The 20,685-nt window shown below is 39.8% G+C and overlaps 1 protein-coding gene across 9 annotated transcripts in view; it reads right to left on the reverse strand.

Annotated features, from left to right (window-relative positions):
• Window positions 1-359: 359 nt before the first annotated feature.
• foxp1b (forkhead box P1b) overlaps window positions 360-20,685 on the reverse strand; it is a 297,917-nt gene continuing 277,591 nt past the window's right edge. For 6 of the 9 annotated variants that reach the window (XM_028022521.1, XM_028022517.1, XM_028022516.1 and 3 more), the window contains 7 exons: window positions 17,119-17,323; window positions 15,326-15,402; window positions 14,649-14,750; window positions 10,918-11,087; window positions 10,516-10,585; window positions 10,148-10,314; window positions 4,594-4,738 (listed from right to left, as the gene is read on the reverse strand). In XM_028022521.1, the coding sequence (XP_027878322.1) occupies window positions 4,594-4,738; window positions 10,148-10,314; window positions 10,516-10,585; window positions 10,918-11,087; window positions 14,649-14,750; window positions 15,326-15,402; window positions 17,119-17,323 (936 nt within the window). Of the gene's footprint in view, window positions 4,739-10,147; window positions 10,315-10,515; window positions 10,586-10,917; window positions 11,088-11,468; window positions 11,591-14,648; window positions 14,751-15,325; window positions 15,403-17,118; window positions 17,324-20,685 lie in introns of all 9 variants that reach the window. The other 3 variants (XM_028022525.1, XM_028022522.1, XM_028022520.1) reach the window with 2 other exon arrangements.

Raw genomic sequence — 20,685 nt, forward strand, 5'->3', positions numbered from 1 at the left:
GGAATGCAGCAGAAAAACATCAGTATTTTTTGTAATTTAATACAGCATTCATAGATAATATCACAGCTTTTCCTAATATTATGGCCCCTTACTTAAAATGTGACAAAATGCAAATAGATTAAAGCTGGCTGCTAAGGTATTCACACCGCTTGTTTCAAGTCAACTTTGTTTTACCATTGAACTTTGTTATTTCAACTAAACGTTTCAATATTTAATTGAAACAAATTACACTTCAGATTTGGCAACAGCTAAGAATGAAAAGGCGATGCCATATTAAAATGTGAAGGCAGTGTAAAAGTTCTTCTTATTAATTAGACTCAAACAGGACTTAAAAATCAACCAAAGCAAACCAGGAGGCATAATTTCAACAACCAGCATTTTATTGCATGTTTAGAATGCTCACGTCAGTCATTGCCACTGACTACAACAAAGTGGCCTACGTCCAACAGACAAGGAATGATGAGTTTACAGACTCATGGAAGTGATGAATAATCATATTTCTCTGTTTAAAAAAAGCATATGAGAGGGGAAAAGAAAAAAAGAAAAACTACACAAAATGTCTAAAAAAAAAAAAAGAAACCAAGAATAGAAACTGAACACCTTCTTCAGGATGAGGACACCACAACAGTTCCTGGGTTAGTGCTCACAACCCCGCCTCTCCTTGCTCCTGCGCTTCTCTTTCTTAAAAGAAACAAAAGCGTGATGTGAGAACTGGAGAAATGTGGGGGGACGGAATGATGGCAGGTTGGATGTTGGTGAAGGATGAAGTGATGACATTTTTAGTAGGGGTGTGTGTGTGCGTGTGCATGTGTGAGAGAGAGATATTTAGAGGATGGACTGTTAGCAGGGCGTTTGTAAATCCTGTGACATGCCTGCTGTGCTTGGAGTTTGACTCTGGCAATGACCAGATTAGGGAAATTGAATGAAAAAAAATTTGCTTAATCAACATGACATGAGCGAGAAAACATATTTGATGTGTGGGGGCTGAAAAAGAAACATGAAAAAAAAAAGTTGTTAATATTTTTTACACCTTGGCACTGCATATTTTTCTTACTTTTTTTTTTCTAATAATTTCATAGAAAATATCATTAGATAGTGCACCCTTAATAGTAATGATATGACCTTCCCCACAAAATCTCTGTGACCCTGGGTTTAGTCATGCAATGTACCTCCGCCTTGGAGCGGAAACACGCCTTCTCTAACATACGGCCCACAGAAGGCAGTGGTTGGACCGTTGAAAGGAAGTATAAAAAACAGCTCAACACAAACAGGAAAGGAAAACTGTACAAAATGCTCAGGTCAGTGACAGAGAAAAAAATCTGTTTTTCTACAATATACAATTTGAAAATCCAAAATCTGGCCCATTCCCACCCACAAGGATTTTTTTCCCCTTTCATTTTGATGTAAAGCAAGGATTACTACATAACACATTTGCAGCAATCTCCTATTCTGACACATACAGCAGTTTCTTTTTTCTATTTCGTACTTGATGCAAAAGCAGACGAATGAATGTGACCTCAGAGAGAGAAAAGCAAAACTTGAATTTTGAACTCCCTTCAAACAGACCCATCAGCCCAGAGAGTAAAAATCACTGGACAGGGGAGACACCGCCACACGCAGCTGGGTGATGTACTTCACATTAAATCATGGTTTTAAAAAGTTCAAAGAAAAAGAAGCTCTGATTTCTGTCCTTTTTACTTCGTTTCTCTATACATGCAAGCCGCACAGCTAAGCGAGGCTGAGTAAAATGTTTATTTTTCTCGCCAAACCTAATCGCTCCCTGTAGGTTTGAGCCGAGGTATGCATCCTAACTGTTTTCTCATGCTGTTGTCTTTAGTAATGTTGAGCTACACATGCTGAGAGTGATCTAATCTACCAGTGCTTCCTTTTACCCCTCCCCCCTTCGTTACGAATACCAAACAAACTTGGAGTCCGAAGGCCGAGGTTCTGTGGATCAGCTCGGCCCCATTCTCACGATCCCAGCCCGGCTGGAAGCGACCCGGTCGTCCCACAGCTGCCTGGATATTAAATATGTCTTCTGGAAAACCACAGATCAACTTTCTTCAGGTTTTTTCAGTTAATGAGGACAAAAAGCAATAACTGCCATAAAAGTACCTTGTACCCAGCTTATTAGTTGACAGGAGTGTTTTTTTTAATATAAAAAGCAGTAAGTTGACAAAAACTAAACACAATCATAAAGTCTTGACCAAAAAATCCAAAACAAAATTTAAAAAAGGTGAGTGATATACAATCATTTTAAAGGATACGAACATAGGAAAGAATAAAAGAAGAGAATCATGGTATGGTCCAGCTGAAGCACATGAATTTGTTCACATTGTTTTTCCATGGACCAAAATACTTTTTGTTCCCACATAATTGGCTCCAAAGACAAAAGATTTCTCTGTTTTGGTCATCATGTAGTCAAGCCTACCAGCTCCTCCCATTCACTTTTGGACTGCAAAGCGTTACCGCAGCTCTCCTGTTTGAATCAACCCCCTTTGGTTTGAACTAATAAGAATAAAAAAAGAGTGAAAACATCACTTTAAGAAGTGTTTTGTTTTGATTTCGTAGGCTGGCAGAATGAATGGCGAATATTTGGCCTTATTTGATATTGCATCAAACGAGGCATGGGCTGGTGTGAGATATAATGGTGTGAAGCTACCACCATATACTGGAACTTAAAAAATGCCTAATGTCATACATTTTTTGCCTGTCATTTAAAATGGAAAACTAAAAATATTTACAACATCAAATATTTCCAAATAGCTGAATTTGTCTTTTGCGCGACATCACCTTTGTTCTGTATTTCATTAAAAGAACTTTACACCATTTGAATGTTAAGACGGAAACATAATTTGCTTTTAAAAACCTCAGTATATGTTGAAACCAGCAACCTGCCCATGCCTACATGGAACACACAACATTTACTTTGTAGTTTATCTTTGGTAGTCACATGACAAGATATCAAAACACACTGACACAAAAAAAGCCAGAGGTGACCCAAAATAAACCTAAAACTAAGAATAAATAAAAGATTTAAAGTGGTTCATTGCAGTCTTGAAATTAACAATTTGTCTATATGTCTAATTTACACGGATGAAATTTATTTTTGCTGTGTCACAAATCCACTAATTCTCATTTCTGGGGGCTGAACAGAGAGTCATCGGTGTACAGCTTTATATTTGCTGTCAGATGCTGGAATGTGAAACATTCACCGACGTCGGGATCATTACTCTCCGTGTTCCATCTGAGGTTGCGTATTATTAACGCTCGAGACTAGTCGTGCACGTGATATGTAAAAACAATGGGAAACAGGCGCGTGAAACACTTGCACAGGGGGAAGCAGACGCATTTGATTAACAACAGCGGCTGTGTTCAGAAATCACAATTAGTTGGTCTATATCATTATCTTTGCCAGTGCACACCTGACATTTTCATCATTTTCATTTGGCTTAAAAAGAAGAGAAAAAGAAAAAAAGACACCTTGTAAGTGATCAAAAATTGTGTTGCAGCTCAGCACAATGTGCTATGAGGGGCAGTTTTAAAGAATAATTTCAAAAGGATAAATCATAACCTGCATGATTTCTCTGTCATTCATTCGCATCTTAAATTAAACTTCATTGAAGCATGGAGAGAGCCTTCATTACGAGTAGTGCATTGCTGATGGACTTCACAAGCAGGAGGGACAGAGACGCAGAGGAGGGCAGCTTTTCTTCTTCTGTTCTTTTCTTTTTTTATGTTGTTTGGAAAGAAACTGGAATAAATGACAGAAAAATACTACTTGGTATCTACCATTCTGCTTAATGTGTGTAGATTTTTTCTTTTTTTAAAGAACAGCATGAGAGGAAATTAAAAACATTCATCATCAAGTGGCGACCGCACAGAATCTCCACAGCACGGGCATGAGGTCTGATCAGTTTCAAAAAATAATCACAAATAAAGATGCAATATGTGAAACAGCATTGAATAAATTGACATTTTAGAACCCTTCCTCTTAAAACCAACAAAGGACCCTCCCACCTCCCAAAGAAAGAAAAAGGTCCCTCCCATTTTTGATGGAATTAAACATGATGAAGGTAGTGACAATGAACTCATTCGCTCTCCTTCACACATACACACACACACGCACGTGTGGGTGCACGCCCACACACACACACGCCCCTACACCGTGTAAATAAATGTCTTGTCTTTATCCCTCTCTCTCCAGTTTATGGTCACATGTGTTTCTGAGAGTAGGGTGGCAGAGTGTGGTGGTGGGAGGAGGGGAGTACAGAGACCCTCTCGCAGTCCGCTGAGTGCAGTCCGTCATGGCTGCCCAGCGAGGGTTTGACCTCAAACACTTTCGTCCCCGCCCCCTCCCCGGTACCAAGCTGATCCATCCACAACATTTGTCTTCACTTTTTAAGAGGTTACTGAAGTCAAAAGGTAGAAAGCAATCTGAACTCAAAAGACACCCCCCTCCATTTTTCCCACATTTTTACTTTCTTGCTATGTTTTGTAATGGCACTAAAACGTCAGTCTGCTTGGAGAGACACTTGAGAGACTGAAGTCCAGCATTTCCGTCTTCCAGAAGGTCCGCACCCGTCCCTGGCCTTACAGCATGTCATTATGGCCCACGTCATCATCGTAATCTCTGTGGTGGTCGAAGTCCGGACTGTGATTGGCGTTTGTGACCAGGGAGAGGGGTCCGTCGTGGTCTTCAGGGTCCAGTGGTTCCTCCTTAACGCTGATGTGATGCCTACCGGAGAGGTAGGAGGAGAGTAGTGAAAGTGGTTAGTGTCTGACACACAGTCTAATGGTTATTATGCCATATTGAGTTTAGAATTTGTTAGAAACATTTCCAATGTAAGTAAGAAACACTTTTGCTTTGTAAAAGGACAAAAATTTAACATTGATTTCTTGTTGAAATAACAACTTATCTTTGATTTACCATGTCACATTTTACCCATCAGTATTTTAACTGATTTTATGAGGGCCATTTGATTTAATTTGGGAACACTAGAAAACTTTAAATTCAGATTGAACTAGACTTACATTTAACACCTAACCAAACACTAATGCCTTCTTTTCCACAGACGCTTTGTTATGCTATTTTGTCTACTTCCATTGTAAAAGTGGAAATGAAACTGACCCGTACTGTGCCGTTCCTGGGCTGGTACGGGTACCATTCCACAATGGTACGATTCGGTTAAAATGGAGCAACTTATGTCACACAACACAGTCCATTGACTGGGTGACAAAAAACATCACTGCTTTTGACAATCACGAGAAATACTAGTACATCACATTTGTCGGTGCATTAGTATGACACCTCATTGGGAGGCCCAGTGAGAAATGCTATATGGAATATGCCGGACCAGAAATTAGCATAAAGAACTTCACTAATCCAATGGAAACAATGAATATAACAGCCACTTTTGTATTTTTATGTAGCCATGTTCACAAACTAAAAAATCTGCATGTAGTCTAGTATTTTACAACCTTTATTTGACCTTTAATGAAAGAGATGGGTTCTTCGTGTCACAGAAAAGCAAAATACTTTGTGAAGATGCTGACTGCAGCATCTTTGCTAGAGATTCTCAATATTAGGTGGACTGAGAACCGTACGTGTTAGGCTGAAAGGCCACTCAGGCATTTACCAAATAAAAATAAAAAAGTGAATGCATTCAGGTAAGAGGCATGGGTTATTTTTGGCATTTAACAAATAGAAATAATTCTGGTAATTATTTCTTTTCCCATAAAACAGGAAAAAGGTTAGCCTGATTTAATGTCAAAGAAGTGTTTTGTCTTTTTATAGACTATGTAAATATATGATTCCAAATGTATTTTAGCCCAGGGGATAATAATCAGAATGCCTTCATTGTCATTGTGCAAAAGCACAACGGAATTTCATTTCAATGCAGCCTGTCCAAAAAACCTGTGAAATGGCTAGGGGTGCACCGCTTGCAGTTTTCTGTCCGATTGTCTATCTTTATAAAGCCTGAACTGCTCAATATGGTTTTTGCCTATATGCCAATATCTATTTTTTGGTGTAAAAAGTCTAAATGTAGTGAGAAAGTAACTGGAGGAGTGACTTCACACCAGATATGAGCTGGTGGTTGGGGGCAGAAAGTAGCAGATTTTCAGATCTTTGGGGAGGTAGATCGGTTTCTCACGCAAGTATTGGCTGATCTCCCAAAATTACACTTAGAAAATTTCCTGTTCTAAACTCTGGAAACTAAAGGCCAATTCCAGTATTGTGCTTAAAGAATAATAGTTTGAAATTAAAAGCCCAGAATATTCTAAAATCACCATGAAAAAAAATAGAAATTTAAGTCCCGACAAGTGTACGCTTTTGAAAGCGGGAATATTTATAATGCTGACACCAGGTCAAAGTGATACCTGTGTTGATTCTCTATATAGACAGGCAGGGGAACAAAAACAAATGTGTGGCTTTTGTGGAAAAGAGGTGGGAGGATACTGGGGAGGAGGTTTGCTGGAACTGATGATAATTTCAAGCTTTCTTTTGAGGTATTCCAATCCCCGGCAAAAAAAGCTGCAGGCTTTTTGTTTTCCACTTCCATGGCAAGCGACAACAGAGTATTCACTTACGAATTGATAAATGAGGAGGATTAACAACGCGATGCGAGCAGAGTGGGTGGCGAATGGACTCTGCCGTTGTCAGCCTCCTGGTGGTGGAGGATCAGCTGCACACTGTGTGTTGGCCCTACCCCTTCCACCTCCTCCTTCCTGTTCGTTAAAATGCACAACCTACAAGGCGGGTCTCAGGAGGACAACCCCGAGCCAGACTTCTATCATTAATCAACTTCAAGCAAAAATACAGCAACCAGACACTGGCGTACATGCTTTAAACTCTGGAATTAATGCATATTTTCAACAGCGTGTCAATAAAGGCAGGATGAGGGGGAAAGAAAAGGCGCACGAGTACGCCGCACAACATGGTGATAAGAAACAGAGCCTTTATGAGAATAATAACGCTGTCACTTGTAAACAAGGCAAAAAGCACGAACCGCCTCCTTCTACCTTATCGTTGTCGTCGCCTAGGAAAAAGAGACACTGAAGAGATGAGATCTGCCAAATTTCTCATTACAGAAACAGAGCAGGAATAAAGCGCAGGGGGAAGAGGAGGCCTGGCGGTGGCAGAGAGAGAAAGAAAAAAAAAAAAAAAAGAGCAGCTGCAGGGGACTGGCTTGAGGCCTGTGGTGCCAAGATGCTAACAGAGGAGGCTGAGCAGTGTCAGGATGAGGTGCCGGGCTCATTTACTACAGCAACAAGGGACAACTGGCACCTCGCTCTTCACAAAAGCCCATATTTGATTCTCATTTTTAAAAATGTTTGTTTTCACACCAGGATGCCTTGTGTTGATTTGCGACTATTGTGATGGAGGCACTCATATGCAAATGAGCTGCCATATTTTAGTGTTAAATTATGAAAAGGAGGGCAAAAAGTAAAGTCAGCTTTTCTATCATTTTCACATCAAAGTAACTCCACAAGTGCCGTAGCCTCGGGTCTGACTGTTAGCTGCGGGGCAGACATGAAATTGTTATTATTATTCTATTGAACTGCGTGCTGAGTCTACACTTTACTCATAATTAGCTTTCTCTGGATAGTTTCTTTTTTTTATCCAGTTGTTTAGAAGTGTGGAACCCGCAACACTTTGAAACGGCCCCACAGGTACACAACAAAAACACATGGTGCAGATTAACTGGAGTTGTTCAAAGTAAAGTGAGTCAAAGACATAAAGAGAAATATTTTCCCTGTTTATTGGATCTTGTTTACAGCATACTGTGTCATATGAAATTATTTGTACACCTTAACCTTTTCAATACTTTGTCACTCAGTTGCAAACTTTCATGCTGGAAACTAACACAAAATGGTGCCTAATACTCTGCATTCCCCAGAACCGGAACCAAACATGGAGAAGCAGCATTCAGTTTCCATGCTCCACAAATCTGGAACAAACTTCAAGAAAACTACAAAACTACCAAAACACTAAGTTCTTTTAAATCAATGCATTCACTAACAACTTTCCAAGTTTCAAACGTGTCCTGTATTTAGCTCCTACCATCTTTGTATCATCTCTGACCAGCCTTTATGTCTCTGCTAGAGACAAACCCTTCCACAGCATGACGCTGCCATCACCGTGTCTTTTCTCAACTAATTTCCACCCCACATACCATTTCAAATGTTGGTCAAAAAACTGGCCCAAATTACCTTTGTCAAGTCGAGTCAAGTTTATTTTGTATTATTTAATTCTTCTATGGGATCAATAAAATAGTTTTGAATTGAATTGTATAGAACATTTCAGCAATAAGGCTTACACCGCAAAAGCATAATATAGTAACCTCTAAACAGGTGGGGTTTTAGCCTTGATTTAAAGGAACTGAGTGTTTTTGTCATTTTTAGTTTGTTCCAAATTGTTGAAGTATATAAACAGAATGTTGCTTCAACAAGTTTGTTTCTGGGTCCTATTGGTGCAGAGCAGATGAGAACCAACCTTGCTGTATCACAACTGACAGCATCAGATGTTATTTATAAAAAACGCAAATCATTTTCCTTCCACATTACTTTCCTTTGCAAGCACTTTAATTTCTTTTCATTCTTTTCCCAATCCCAATCCATAACAGAAAGTTAATTTCTTCATAGAGAAAGGTTGTGAGCTTCTAAAGGCTGTATCAGCCTAAACATAGCATAGCAGCAGAGGGGCAGATGCAGAGCAGGCTGCCTTCAGGCCAGCACACCCATCCTGTCTCTGCCTTTCCTGTTTCACAGCTATGCTCAGAGCTGTGTTCACAGTGATTAAGGATGGCACTTTCCCCCATTTGGCCATGAGCTTATTACTGTACCTTTCTCTATCTCTTTTTTTGTTTTCAGGCAGAATTTCCCCCCCTGAGCTCTTACATTTCATCCCTCAGTCTACCCGTGCTGCTCATCGGTGGTCCGCCCCTCCACCCCCACATCTGGAAACGATGCAGCGTGTGGGTTGTTATTTTAGGCTTGAAGCAACTTAGCAGTAACTCCTATGCAACAAGCAAATGGGGGAGCTGTGGTTTCCAGGCCCACCGCAGCTTTTCCTACAAGACAATCTTGGAAGCTGTCTTTTGTGTTTTGTTTTTTTTTCTTTCAGAGGTGTTTCTGGACGCAACACAGCTCAGGTTCGTCTGTGCTGCGTCGGAGGCCAGGCCGCTTCGTCACTGTACATTCTCAGATTTTGTAAATTTTTGAACAAACTGGGCTGATGATGTGGTCGAGTCTCTGACAGTAAGCGGGACGCACGAAGCAAAGTTCATAACTTGCTGTTAGAATAACAGAGGGTGTGGGGGCGTCCTGTCTTCTCTTCCTGGCTGTTCTAGCTATGAAAAGGTGGAGTTTCCTTTTTCTGCTGGGAGGCCTGCCACCACAGTGCTGGCCGTGACCCGACACACACCACTAATACAAATCCTCTCCCTTAAATTTATTGGCACTCTGGAGACGGTGCGCTTTCTGTCTGATCTATTGCCACAGATCAGGATTATTTAGAGAACTCTGCATGGACAATAAAAGTGTTTTACCTACAGTGCCTTCCAAAAATATTCACATGCGCTCAGACTACTTCACATTTTGCCATGTTACATATACAAACTTTATTGTATTTTATTATGATTTTATGTGACATACAGAGAAAAAGCAGTGCAGGATTGAGAAGCACTACTGGATGATTATATTCTAGTAATTTAACAAAAATGTTCATAGGCTGACACTAATTCTAAATTGTATAACTCATAGAAGGGATGATTAAAATGAAAGCCATTTTTTGAAAATATTTTTCAAAAAGTATAATTAGTATGAAAAAAAGGCAGAGATTTTATTTTTAAGCCATATCTAAACCTAGTCTGAATTTGTGTTGCAGTCTTTCCATTTTTGGATGACGTATTGCACTGGACTTTACTTGTGGATACCAGTGTAAAGAGGGCTGAAGAAAAATGCTAAACTTTTCAGTATTTTTCCCATATATAACCCGAATAAAAAAAACACTATCAGATGTTGTAACTAAATGTGAAAAACATTAAAGACTTTTTCAATGCAGCTAGATTTCATTTTTTCTTTCGTCACACCTGGATTTGTTCTGCTAGTAAAAAAAAAAACAAAAAAAGTGCATGTCACTCACATAGCTGACAGGGGCGAGCGTCCTGGGCTGCTGTCACTCCCGTTGCTGTTTTCATGGTCCATCGCTCCATTCATCTCCTCGCGGATGGCGTTGGCCAGGGAGTTGAGTGTGGGACTTCCAATGGAAGCAGTAGTGTATAGAGGTATGTTGTTTTCTGCCATTGAAGCCTGGAGATAAAGAAAAAAACACAACAAAAGAAAAAAGCGTAAAATGTGAAATGGAAGATGGTTGTCAACGATTTCACAGCTGCTCGTCACTCTTGGAAACCTAAAACACAAAGCTTGTGTGGACAAGACAGAGGAAGACTTCTTTCTCTCCATTTTTGAAGTTTTGAAGCAGCATGAGATGAAGTCACTTATTATTTTTACCTGGAAGGCAGCAGAGAGAGTTGGACCGTAGCCCAGGCTGGTCTGAATGTTCTTCACTAGGGCCGGACTTCTGTGAACAAAGAAAAATTAAGTTATGACCCGCAGACTCATGTCTCACCTAGCATACAGGATCTTGTTTCATAAAGAGAAATCAATGCACTTTAAACTAAACACATTTACTGATGTAGTAATGTGGATATCAAGGCTATAGTTCTGAAATGTTCAATCACTTTACAATGCCACACTACCGCTTTTCAAAGTTTAGCTTTTCATGGGAAGGAAGATGAGGGCTTGTGAAAGCACGATGGCTGATGAGCTCAACACAAAAAGCATGATAGCAATATTGAGAAAGAGGGAGGAAAGCATGCAGGGTGGGAAGGCACCAGGGTGGGGGGTGCTTACTGTACAAGCAGCTCCTCAAAGTTCTCATCGGGGGCGCATTTCCGAGGGCGGCCGTGCTGAACGTGTCGGCCGCTTTTAAACTCCTTGTCGTCAACGGTCCAAAAGGACCCAAACTCATCCTCTACTCGCACAAAACACTTATGCAGGGAAAGGTTGGTGCGAATGGCACCCTGGGAAAGCAAGCCAGCATGGAGTTGAAGGAAAGTGGGTGAAGGTGGTGGTGGGAGAAGGGGGAAAGGGCGAGCGATGCAGCCAGATGCAGATGCAGGGCGGCAGAGATGAAAGACAAACACACAAACAGACACAAGGAGGAAGGGAAAAGGATCACAATGAAAATGAGCCATTTTGAGTCATGAGGCATCACCAAAAGGGCTTCCAAAAGCATAAGTGGCAAGGATGAGGTGAGGTGAGAGGGTGGGCACGCCAAAGTAAGCAGGGACTTTGCACATTATGGCAAACAAACTATAAAATTGAGCAGCAGCGGGCCGGCGGTAGCTCCCCCCCAATTCTGTCAGTCATCTGACGAGACAAGTCAAAAAGGCCAAACATACCCGCTGATTTTTTGAGGCCGTCTCTTTTGGAACTCTATTTCGTCGACTGTCCACACTGCCCCTTTAACGTTTTCTACTCGCACAAAACACTTGTGAAGACTAAGATTATGCCGGACTGCATTCTGCGGTTGATGTAAAGAAAACAAAAAGAGAACAACAGGGATACAACAGTATATTAAAACATTTTGACAGAAAACTGATCAAACATATATCAGAAAAATAAAGATACAAAACAAAAACTTGTAGAGGGTGGTCCTTAAAGTTCTTATTAGCAGTGAGAAATTAGCTGGTCGCTCAAACCAGCTAATTTCAAACCAGGTTTGCTCAAATCAGCAAACCAACTGATCAGCCAAGAAAAGATCAGCTTGGCCGATCTTTCCTTGATCCTTAAACGCACATATATAAGCACTGCCAGTCTTTCCACAACTTACTACACCAAAGATAATAAAAATTGATAGAACATTAGAAGCCTCTAGCAGAACTTGGCTCTTGACTAAAGGCTCTCCCTACTTCATCTTATGTATTGAGATGAGCTGTAATTGATGAAAATTGCAGCATCTTGTTTATAGGAAGGCATCACTGGCCCAAGTTGAACTAATTTGTGCAGAGCTCTATGCGTTGTGTTGTGTGTGTTCTGAAGTTTAACTAAGCTCAGATCGCATGCGCCTCCTTTCACTCAAACTGGACACAGGCTGTACAGATATTTACATCAACCTCCTTTGTGAAATTATGTTTCTTTGGAGTAGCCTACTCCACATCAAGGTAGGAGTTTAAACCCCGCCGCGTTAGCTCTGGTTGTGAACTGCAGGAATAACTTGTAGTCGCGCTTTCTGTGGTGCACGTTGAGCGAGCGGTGAGTTTGACTAATCTTTGTGAACTAAGGCTTATGTTGGGCATTTACATCCCAACACGCTCTGTTTGTGATGGTAAAGTTTATTTATGTGTACAGTTGGCCGGTGTGTTAGTGACTAAAGAACCTGCGCTAACCTCATCATGCAGGTTCAGCCCGGTGAGGAGCTTTCGCGCTCTCCTCATAGTCACGCATCACGCTGGTTTTATATTATTTTATTATTATTTTTCCGGTTACACGAAGCATCAAACCTTATCAAATGCTTTGTCAACTTAGTCAGCCAGACAGAGTTAATGCATTCGGCCACGTGGAGATCAAATATTTCCTGGTTCGTTAACTTGAGTTAAACTTCAGACATTCAGCTGCTGCAGCACAAGCGACACGGGTGATTGGTCCAGCTTTAAATGCATCAATTATAAACCTATCTTCTATAAACATAACTTTTAGGAACAAATCTGTTCCGCCAGTGAAACGCTCAGAGCAACAGAGACTCTTTCAATCTGGCAAAAACATTAAAATAAATAAATAAATAAAATAAAATTACGCAAATTTAAATAAAGTATTATCTTCCTAAAAACAAAAACAAGCAACGCTTAGCCTGGCAGGGGGCTAGTAAAGCATGGTGAGGCGCCACGCTTATAATACACTGGAGGAAACCCTGGTCTGTGTTAAAATATTAGCATATATGGGGCCCTCAAGCCCTGGGAGCCTTATGGAGCCGCTGACATAATTTGGATTAAACAGAAGCGCAAACAATTAATATTCATTTAATTGTATTTTTTTATTTGTTATTTTTAAGACTGGTTGTGGGTTTAGACAGCAATTCACTGGCGATGTCTTCCAGTAACACCAAGTAACATTTTTACATTTCCTGCTTACTTAACATCTTTTAATACAAAAACACAGTGTAGCGCTGGTGGAACACCTCGGCGCCCCGACCACTGGGCTTAGCAAGTTTTATGGGGGAAACCCTGAAGTTTGTTACTGTATTTTATGCAGCCATATGCTCTGACAACATATTTCGCTTCAACTAATCCAATTCCATCATCTGGTTTTTGTATCCAGAGGAATGCTTTTCAGACATTGTGAGGAATTACATACATTTGTAAAATTCTTCACAAAATGCCTACAAAGATTGTGAAATGGCTAAAAACTGGTCTGGCCCAGTTGGTCTGTGCTATTGTATGAAAGGTGTGGGCGAATAACGAATGTCCCACAACCACGTTACTGCGCGGCAACTGTTTTGTTTTGGGTGAAGTACAGGAGAGTTGCACATACTGTGCAAATCACTATCATAAGATGCTCAGCGAGTTTAAAATTTGTTTTGAAATAATAGAAAAAAAAGTTTTTTATGGGGAACCGCTCTCTTTCTCTCGCACAGTGTGATGTCACCCTCATGTTTTTAATAAAACAGTTCATGGCCAGCTGGTTGGTTATTAGATATGTTTTGGATGATGTTCTTATATCTTGTTACCTTATAGAGAAACTGGCAGGTCAAAGTCTCCAAAATACGTTGCTTATTTCGCAGCACAACAGGGAATAGGCAGGAATAGGCATAATCCTGCCACCATATTTCTGCCTATTCTGGCGGCAATTAGATCTAAAATCCCAAACATGTTACGCAAAATATTCTTACTGACCAGAACACGTTGGGGTCATTTTGGTTTCCTTACCGTTGTGCCAGGAAGAGCAATCATTACCTAAAGGTTCAGCAGAAATAAATAATGAAAGGAGATGTTCATAAATCATCCTTTTGTTATTCCAGAAGCAGGAGAGTGGGGAAAGAATCCAGTGTTTATAACGCCAGCACGCCCCTATGGAAGTGCTGTCAGCAACTGTGAGCTGACGGAGGACACGGGCGGAGCGGGGTGGTCTGTGTGTGTCAGAATGTATTTATGTTTGAGGTGTGGTTCAAGCTGCTTGTGACTGATCAGTCTTGGCTCAGGTGGTTGTGGGGTCGGGGGGATATTTCAGTGTTTCATCAGTGTTTTTCTACTCAGTACGGTGAGTTTTTGGGGCCAATGAGGAGCGCCACCTTCTAAAGAAGAGTGCAAGGGGCTCAGCCAAGGCTTGTTGGCAGTGAAGCGTCATGTTTGGCCAATGCCACCCACCGACAGCACATCCAGGAACACATTACCAGACGACTGTTTCTTTTTCTTCCCCTTTTTTTCCCTACATGCTGGTTGTTTTTCTATTTGATTTTGTATTTGTACAAAGGGTGGTTCCCCTGGACGGAATAGGTGGTGCACTGTTAGAATCTGAGTAAACTCTTTTTCTTTAGCCTTCATTGGTTCACATTCAAAAAAAGATTAAAGACATAAATGCTTTACCTTCCATGTTGCTGCGTTGCGCCTAAAATATGCAAACATTCGCGTGAACCAGTTGTAGATTTCGTTTAGAGTTAGCTGCTTTTCCGGAGATTCAAGGATTGCCTGGATGAGGAGCAAGCAAAAGAGACAAACATTTTATGTTTTATGCCTGCTTCACCAAAAAAAACCCCACAAACCTAAAAAAACATTAAGAACTTTGAGAAAAGTTGAGCAATGCACGTACGAGTTGCCCTTTTGAGGAAAAACAAACAACACAGATTGGGAGTGTGAGGAACTTTTAATTTCAAAAGTCTTTGAATACAAATCTGCCATTTTCCTTTTGTGGGTGCAAATGAAGGGGCGAGCAAAAACCATTTCTTAGGCAGATTACAGGACAGCAATTATGGACGGCTCAGATTAATTCCTGAGATCCCAGATTACTTGGTTGGGCGATAATTGACTGGCATCTTAAAGCAAGTTGCATAAAATGCATTTGGTGGCAATTGCCCTGGCTAAAATGTCCTAATCAAAGTAAGTCATCAGATATCTCTGTTATGGCTAAACTGTGCTCAAATATGAGAAAAAAGGGTGGGGTACTGAGGGTTAGAGTCAGGCTAATGTAGCCTAACCCTACACTGAGCTAATGTAGGGTGTAAACAATTTCAGTTATTTAAGAAAGAAACAAGTGGACTACTTACCTGTCTTATTAGTGAGGCATAGGTGAATGGTGGCCTAACATCTGCATTCATGTAAAACTCCTTGTTCTGACTGATATCTGTACACATTAAACAAGATCAAAACATTGTGAAATACACAAGAGAACAAGGTAATTTTATGTATATTATTGCCTCTGAACTTTTGATGTTTTGGTGCGTTATTTGGCGTTAATGTCATGTTTTCAGTCACATGAAAAAGTTCCTAGTTATGAGGTGGAAGGAAACCAATAAATGGCTTTTAAAATCTTTATATGAGAAGTGAATTTTAATGCTTTGTACAATTATTTATTGCTGCAATCACAGCTGCACATCAAATTTTTAGTTTTGGACGTTGACATTAGAGTGAGTATTTACCATTTATCACTTATAAAAAAATTCTTACAAGGATTTTGACAGTTTGTCATAATAAATTTCAATTAGACTTAGGCTTATTTTACTGTCATTGCACACAAAAAACATAAGTGAAATTGGCAATGAAATGTCATCGCTTATTATAAATTAATTAAATATTGATGATTAATAATAAACACTGACAGTATGATCAGAGATGTTATTTTTGCTAGTTTTTCTGCTGTTCCAAGAAAGCATAAATTAATATATGACCAGAAATATGATTATTGACATAGATAACACCTTTCTAAGCAAGTGACGTTCTGAAGAAGCCTATAGCCTATTCATGTTTTTCAAGAACAATATTTGCCACACATTTACTTAATCTTCATCGTGACACAATATGTCAAATTTGTCAATGTCAAATTTATTTATATAGCACTTTAAAAGCAGGTATAAAACTGCACCAAAGTGCTGTACAAGAACGACAGTAACACAAATTAATAAAAACAGAGTTATTAAAACACTACTTTAAATAAATGTCAAAGAATAAAAATGAGTTTTAAGAAGCGATTTAAAATGATCCAGGCTGTGGGCAGATCTAATTTAGAAAGGTAGATTGTTCCATAAAGTAGGACCAACAACAGAAAAAGCCCAATCTCTTTTCCTCTTAAGTCGGGTCCAAGGAACTGAAGCTGATTATTTGAACGTAGGGTTCTGGACACAGACTGAAATCTTAAAAGGTCCTGAAGATAAGGGGAGCTAATCCATTTAAAACTTTATAAGTTAATAACAGAATCTTAATAGTACCACAAGATATTGCAATAAAATTATAAGTCCATATTACTTGCCGCTACTTTGGCTAGGGCTTTTCTAACAGGTGTATGTGCTTTGATCTAAACCATTTGACATTCTCTGGCTGTATGTTCAGTCAGAGGTTAACCTGCACCTCAGTCTGCAGTATTCAGCAGGCTGTAACACTTTTCTTCAGTATTACTCTGTATTTATTTCCATCCATTTTCCCCATTGACTAGCTTTCCACCACATATAAATGGGAACATTCGGAATATGGTTGAATTAGATAAATGTACTTTAATTGTCCCATTATTTAGCTCAATTTAACACAAGTAGATTTACTAATTAGGTGACTTGTAATGGTAGTTAGTTGCACTAGATGTTGTTGAGGGACATCAAGGTAAAGGAAGCTTAATATAAATGAATCACACTTTTGAGATTTTCACCTGTTAAAAAAACCCTATATACCCTACCTTAAAGCTAACCCTATATAAATTTTTAACCTTTTCCTTTTACCTCAAAATCTGATGCTAACTTTTCTTGGTTTCTCACATAAAACCCAACAAAAACATTAAAGTTTGAAGTTGTGACTTGACAAATGTAAAAAAGCAAAAGCAAACAATACTTTGTTTTGCAAAAATCCGCCACACCTGGGGAGATGGGCATGTTGTACTTTTCTGAGTAGCGTCGTCGCATCGGCCCCACACTGTGGAGGCTGTTGGCTGTGATGACGGAGTGAGTCTGGGAGAGGGGCGTGAGGGGCGCTGTGGGCGTGGTGGGGGTCTGCGGGAGGCTCAGAGGTGGAGAGGCCTCGGGTGCTGACTTGGACAATGTGACGTTGGACACGAGGTTGAGCTGAGGAAAGGAAAACCAGACAAAGCAGAGACCTTTGAGATTAAAACACCATTATTGACCTTTCAGCAGCATTGTTCAATTGAATTTGATTTAGGTGCGGGCCTTTATCGTATTGTTTATCATTTAATGTGATAAATTTCTTTCTCTCGCCACTGCCTTCACCTCATTTCCAAATATTTGAAATCCCCCAAAATTGTCTGAAATGTCTGCATCGCTTGTTTTACTATCCACTGTTTGTTTAATGAGAGTATTCTATCAATAACTGTAAAGATATGATTTAATGCAGTTACTGTGCATTATTGTTATTGTCTAATAACAATAATCACTTTATTTGTGAGACTGATAAAAAATTGTTCTTATCGTCACTTTTACCATTTTCAAAGCAGTATCACAAAATATTCTGATAAAGCTTTAAAGAGGGAGTCGTGTTTTCCAACCACATAATGCCATTTTATAGCACAGTAACTATGTTTCCTTGAGTTGCTATAAATATGCTATATATATCAAATATGGCTTAAATTTGACTTTGTAATTTAACGTCTTGAAATTGGGCCTCTGTCTCTTTCTCTTTCTGATGCTCCACCTTCAGGAAGTCAGCACAACATGGCTCCTCTATTAACTCTTTAACAATGTTTGGACCAGCATTGCACTGAGATGTAGCTTGCATAATGCTACATCTGCTGAATTAGCAAAAATCTGCTGAGATTTTTGCTAATTGTTGCTGGTTAGTCTAATGGAGCTGAGTGGAGGAGCGCAGGGGAGGGATGCTCTGCAAAGCTGAAGCTCTGAGGCTTCGAAACTGCAGCCCTGAAGAGGAGCTTCGTCCTAGAAGGTGATGCTAAGTCCACACAGGCATTTTGCACAACTATATGGTTGCCTTGGAGATTAAAGGATTTTTCAAACATGCATGAAAGAATTAAGGTAACCTTGCAGGTGTGTCTTTGATGAGGAAATAACATAGCATGACATAAAACTCAATAAAAGTCAATTTTACATAATACCGCCCCTTTAACAACTCATCCTGATTCTCTCCTACTGCTTAATAAGAACACCAGAGGAAGAAGCCAATCTGGGCTAATTACAAGCTGAAATTGTATTGTGAGGACTCTAATTAGGAGGTGCTTACAGAGGTGATGTGATGATTAACTACTGGGCCTTAGCGTCCTCCATCATTAGGTCCATGATGGCCATTGTTAAGAAGAACCTATAGTGTCTTCAGAGGCAGTACTTTGAAGAGAGTCTTTGGTTGCAGCGCAGAGCAGGGATGGGTCAGGTCAGCCAAGGCGAAAGAGGGATTTAAGAAATAATGGCTAGAAGGTAAACTAATTATGACAAGTGCTCCAAAGGTACAACATGTTTTTCTTTTTTCCCCTTCTCCTTCTGATAGCCGCAGCAGCAGCTCTGAGAGCTAAGCCTCTGTATTGGAGCAGTCAAGTGGAAAATTCTTGCCTGACCCCATGCTCCAGCTATTAATTGGCAGGAAAACTAATGACACATATACATATTCTTGCAAAATTGTTCTAATTGTTAATTTGCTTAAGGAGGCCAGTTTCCAAATTAAACATGATTTAAGACAGAGAGAGGAAAAAGGAGAAAATAATGAATGTGAAATGAAAAGAAAGCAGGCTTCAAGAATCTGACATGTTGATTGTAAGGGATTGGAAGTTGGATTTTTACACATAATCAGGGTGAAAAGAAAACAATTTTTGATACCTGACACTAGTGGGTAAAGATGTGTCACAAGAAGAGATGATATAGCTTTGACAAGAATGAGATAAGACAAGGATTAGCAATATTTTGGGGGAAATGAAGAGTTCTGATTATTTTGTTTACTCGGCCTTGACAATTTTTTAAAATTCTACAACCAGTGAACAATAATTCAATCCATTTCTGACTTATCTTAATAAACTTGTGAAACAGTGAATCAATGTAGAATCTGCTCTAAAGCAGATACAAACTTTAGAGTCACTATCAGATAACGGTTCATTTTTGGAAGGTTTCATATCTCGTCTGTATGTCCACTGTTTTTTCTTTATTCTGTGGAGAACCCCAGATGAACTGGTGGGCACTTCTTCACTGCTGTTGGGCAGCTCGACGAGCAATGGGATCAAATTGTGTTGATCCAAAGTAACAAGGCAGAAACTACTTCCTTTCTAACTTCAAAGTACGAGTCTAAACCCTTCCTGAGGTACCAACAGGGTTTCAAACATAAATGACGAGTCTCGAACTCGTAATAGTCACCATCCAAATTTAGGGGATTACATCTTTTGAAGGCCGCATTTGAAGCATGATTGCGCCACACTACGTAAAGCAGTTGTGTTGCTAGGCTTTTATTATTTGCCGTAGGCATGTTTTTCATTAATTTAATCAATTAAAAAGGCTTAAATATGCAATAATATTTTTTTAAAATCAGCAAGATTACCAGCTCCAATTTGATCAGTTTAGAACACTCAGTTGCTAGGCGACATACACAAACGAAAGGACAGAAATAGATCTGGGGCTAAACTGTCCCCTGTTTCTTTGATGCCTATGTTGACCAGGATCCTTCGGATGGAAACACACCTTTATACGTACCGTCTGGATTAATGGGTGTTTAATGGGGGCTCCAAATGTCATCAATCAATGTTAATCTTTATTAGAACAAATTCTTTACACCGGTGGCAGATCTACAAACATATCTACTGTATATCTATCTATCCATCGATCGATAGATCAGTGACCTGCGGTGAGGTTCATAGCTGGTGAGGCACTTACTTAATCATAATAATATTTACAAATATAGACCCCCTGCATGTTATTGTTTACATGAAAAAATTCCTCGCATGCTGACAATGCTGGAGGGCAGAAAGACTATTCTTTTACATATCACCCATAGCTGCGCTGCCGCAGTAGAATAATTCTGTTAACTCAATCACACGTGGACGTAGATATTATTAATTTCGTGCTGTGCTCCACAGCAAAGGGAAAAACCGTTAAAGCACAACTCAAAACCATGTCTTTCTCTGTATCTCTGTATCAGCACAGCTACGCGTAGACTCGTTGCTATATCAACTGACAACAACGCCACATAAAAAAACACTCAGATATTTCTCACACAAAGAAGTGAACATTCAGTCTGTTGCAGTAGTATGGTTTTAGGCTTAATGTTTATTTTGCGATTATTAGTAAGTGGTTGCTGTGGTAAGAGGAGAAAACTATAAATATATCGCTGCACTTGACTTACTGTATGGCTAGCTCGCTGTTACTGTCTCTTACTCTGCAGTTGTGGATTCACAATATCTGGATCACGAGCACCCGCTGCTATGAGGCAAGAGAACCGCCTGCATCACCTCGAATCTGTTCTCTGCCGTTTATGATCGTTT

Source organism: Xiphophorus couchianus, chromosome 7, assembly GCF_001444195.1.
Source record: "Xiphophorus couchianus chromosome 7, X_couchianus-1.0, whole genome shotgun sequence".
Classification (NCBI taxonomy): domain Eukaryota; kingdom Metazoa; phylum Chordata; class Actinopteri; order Cyprinodontiformes; family Poeciliidae; genus Xiphophorus; species Xiphophorus couchianus.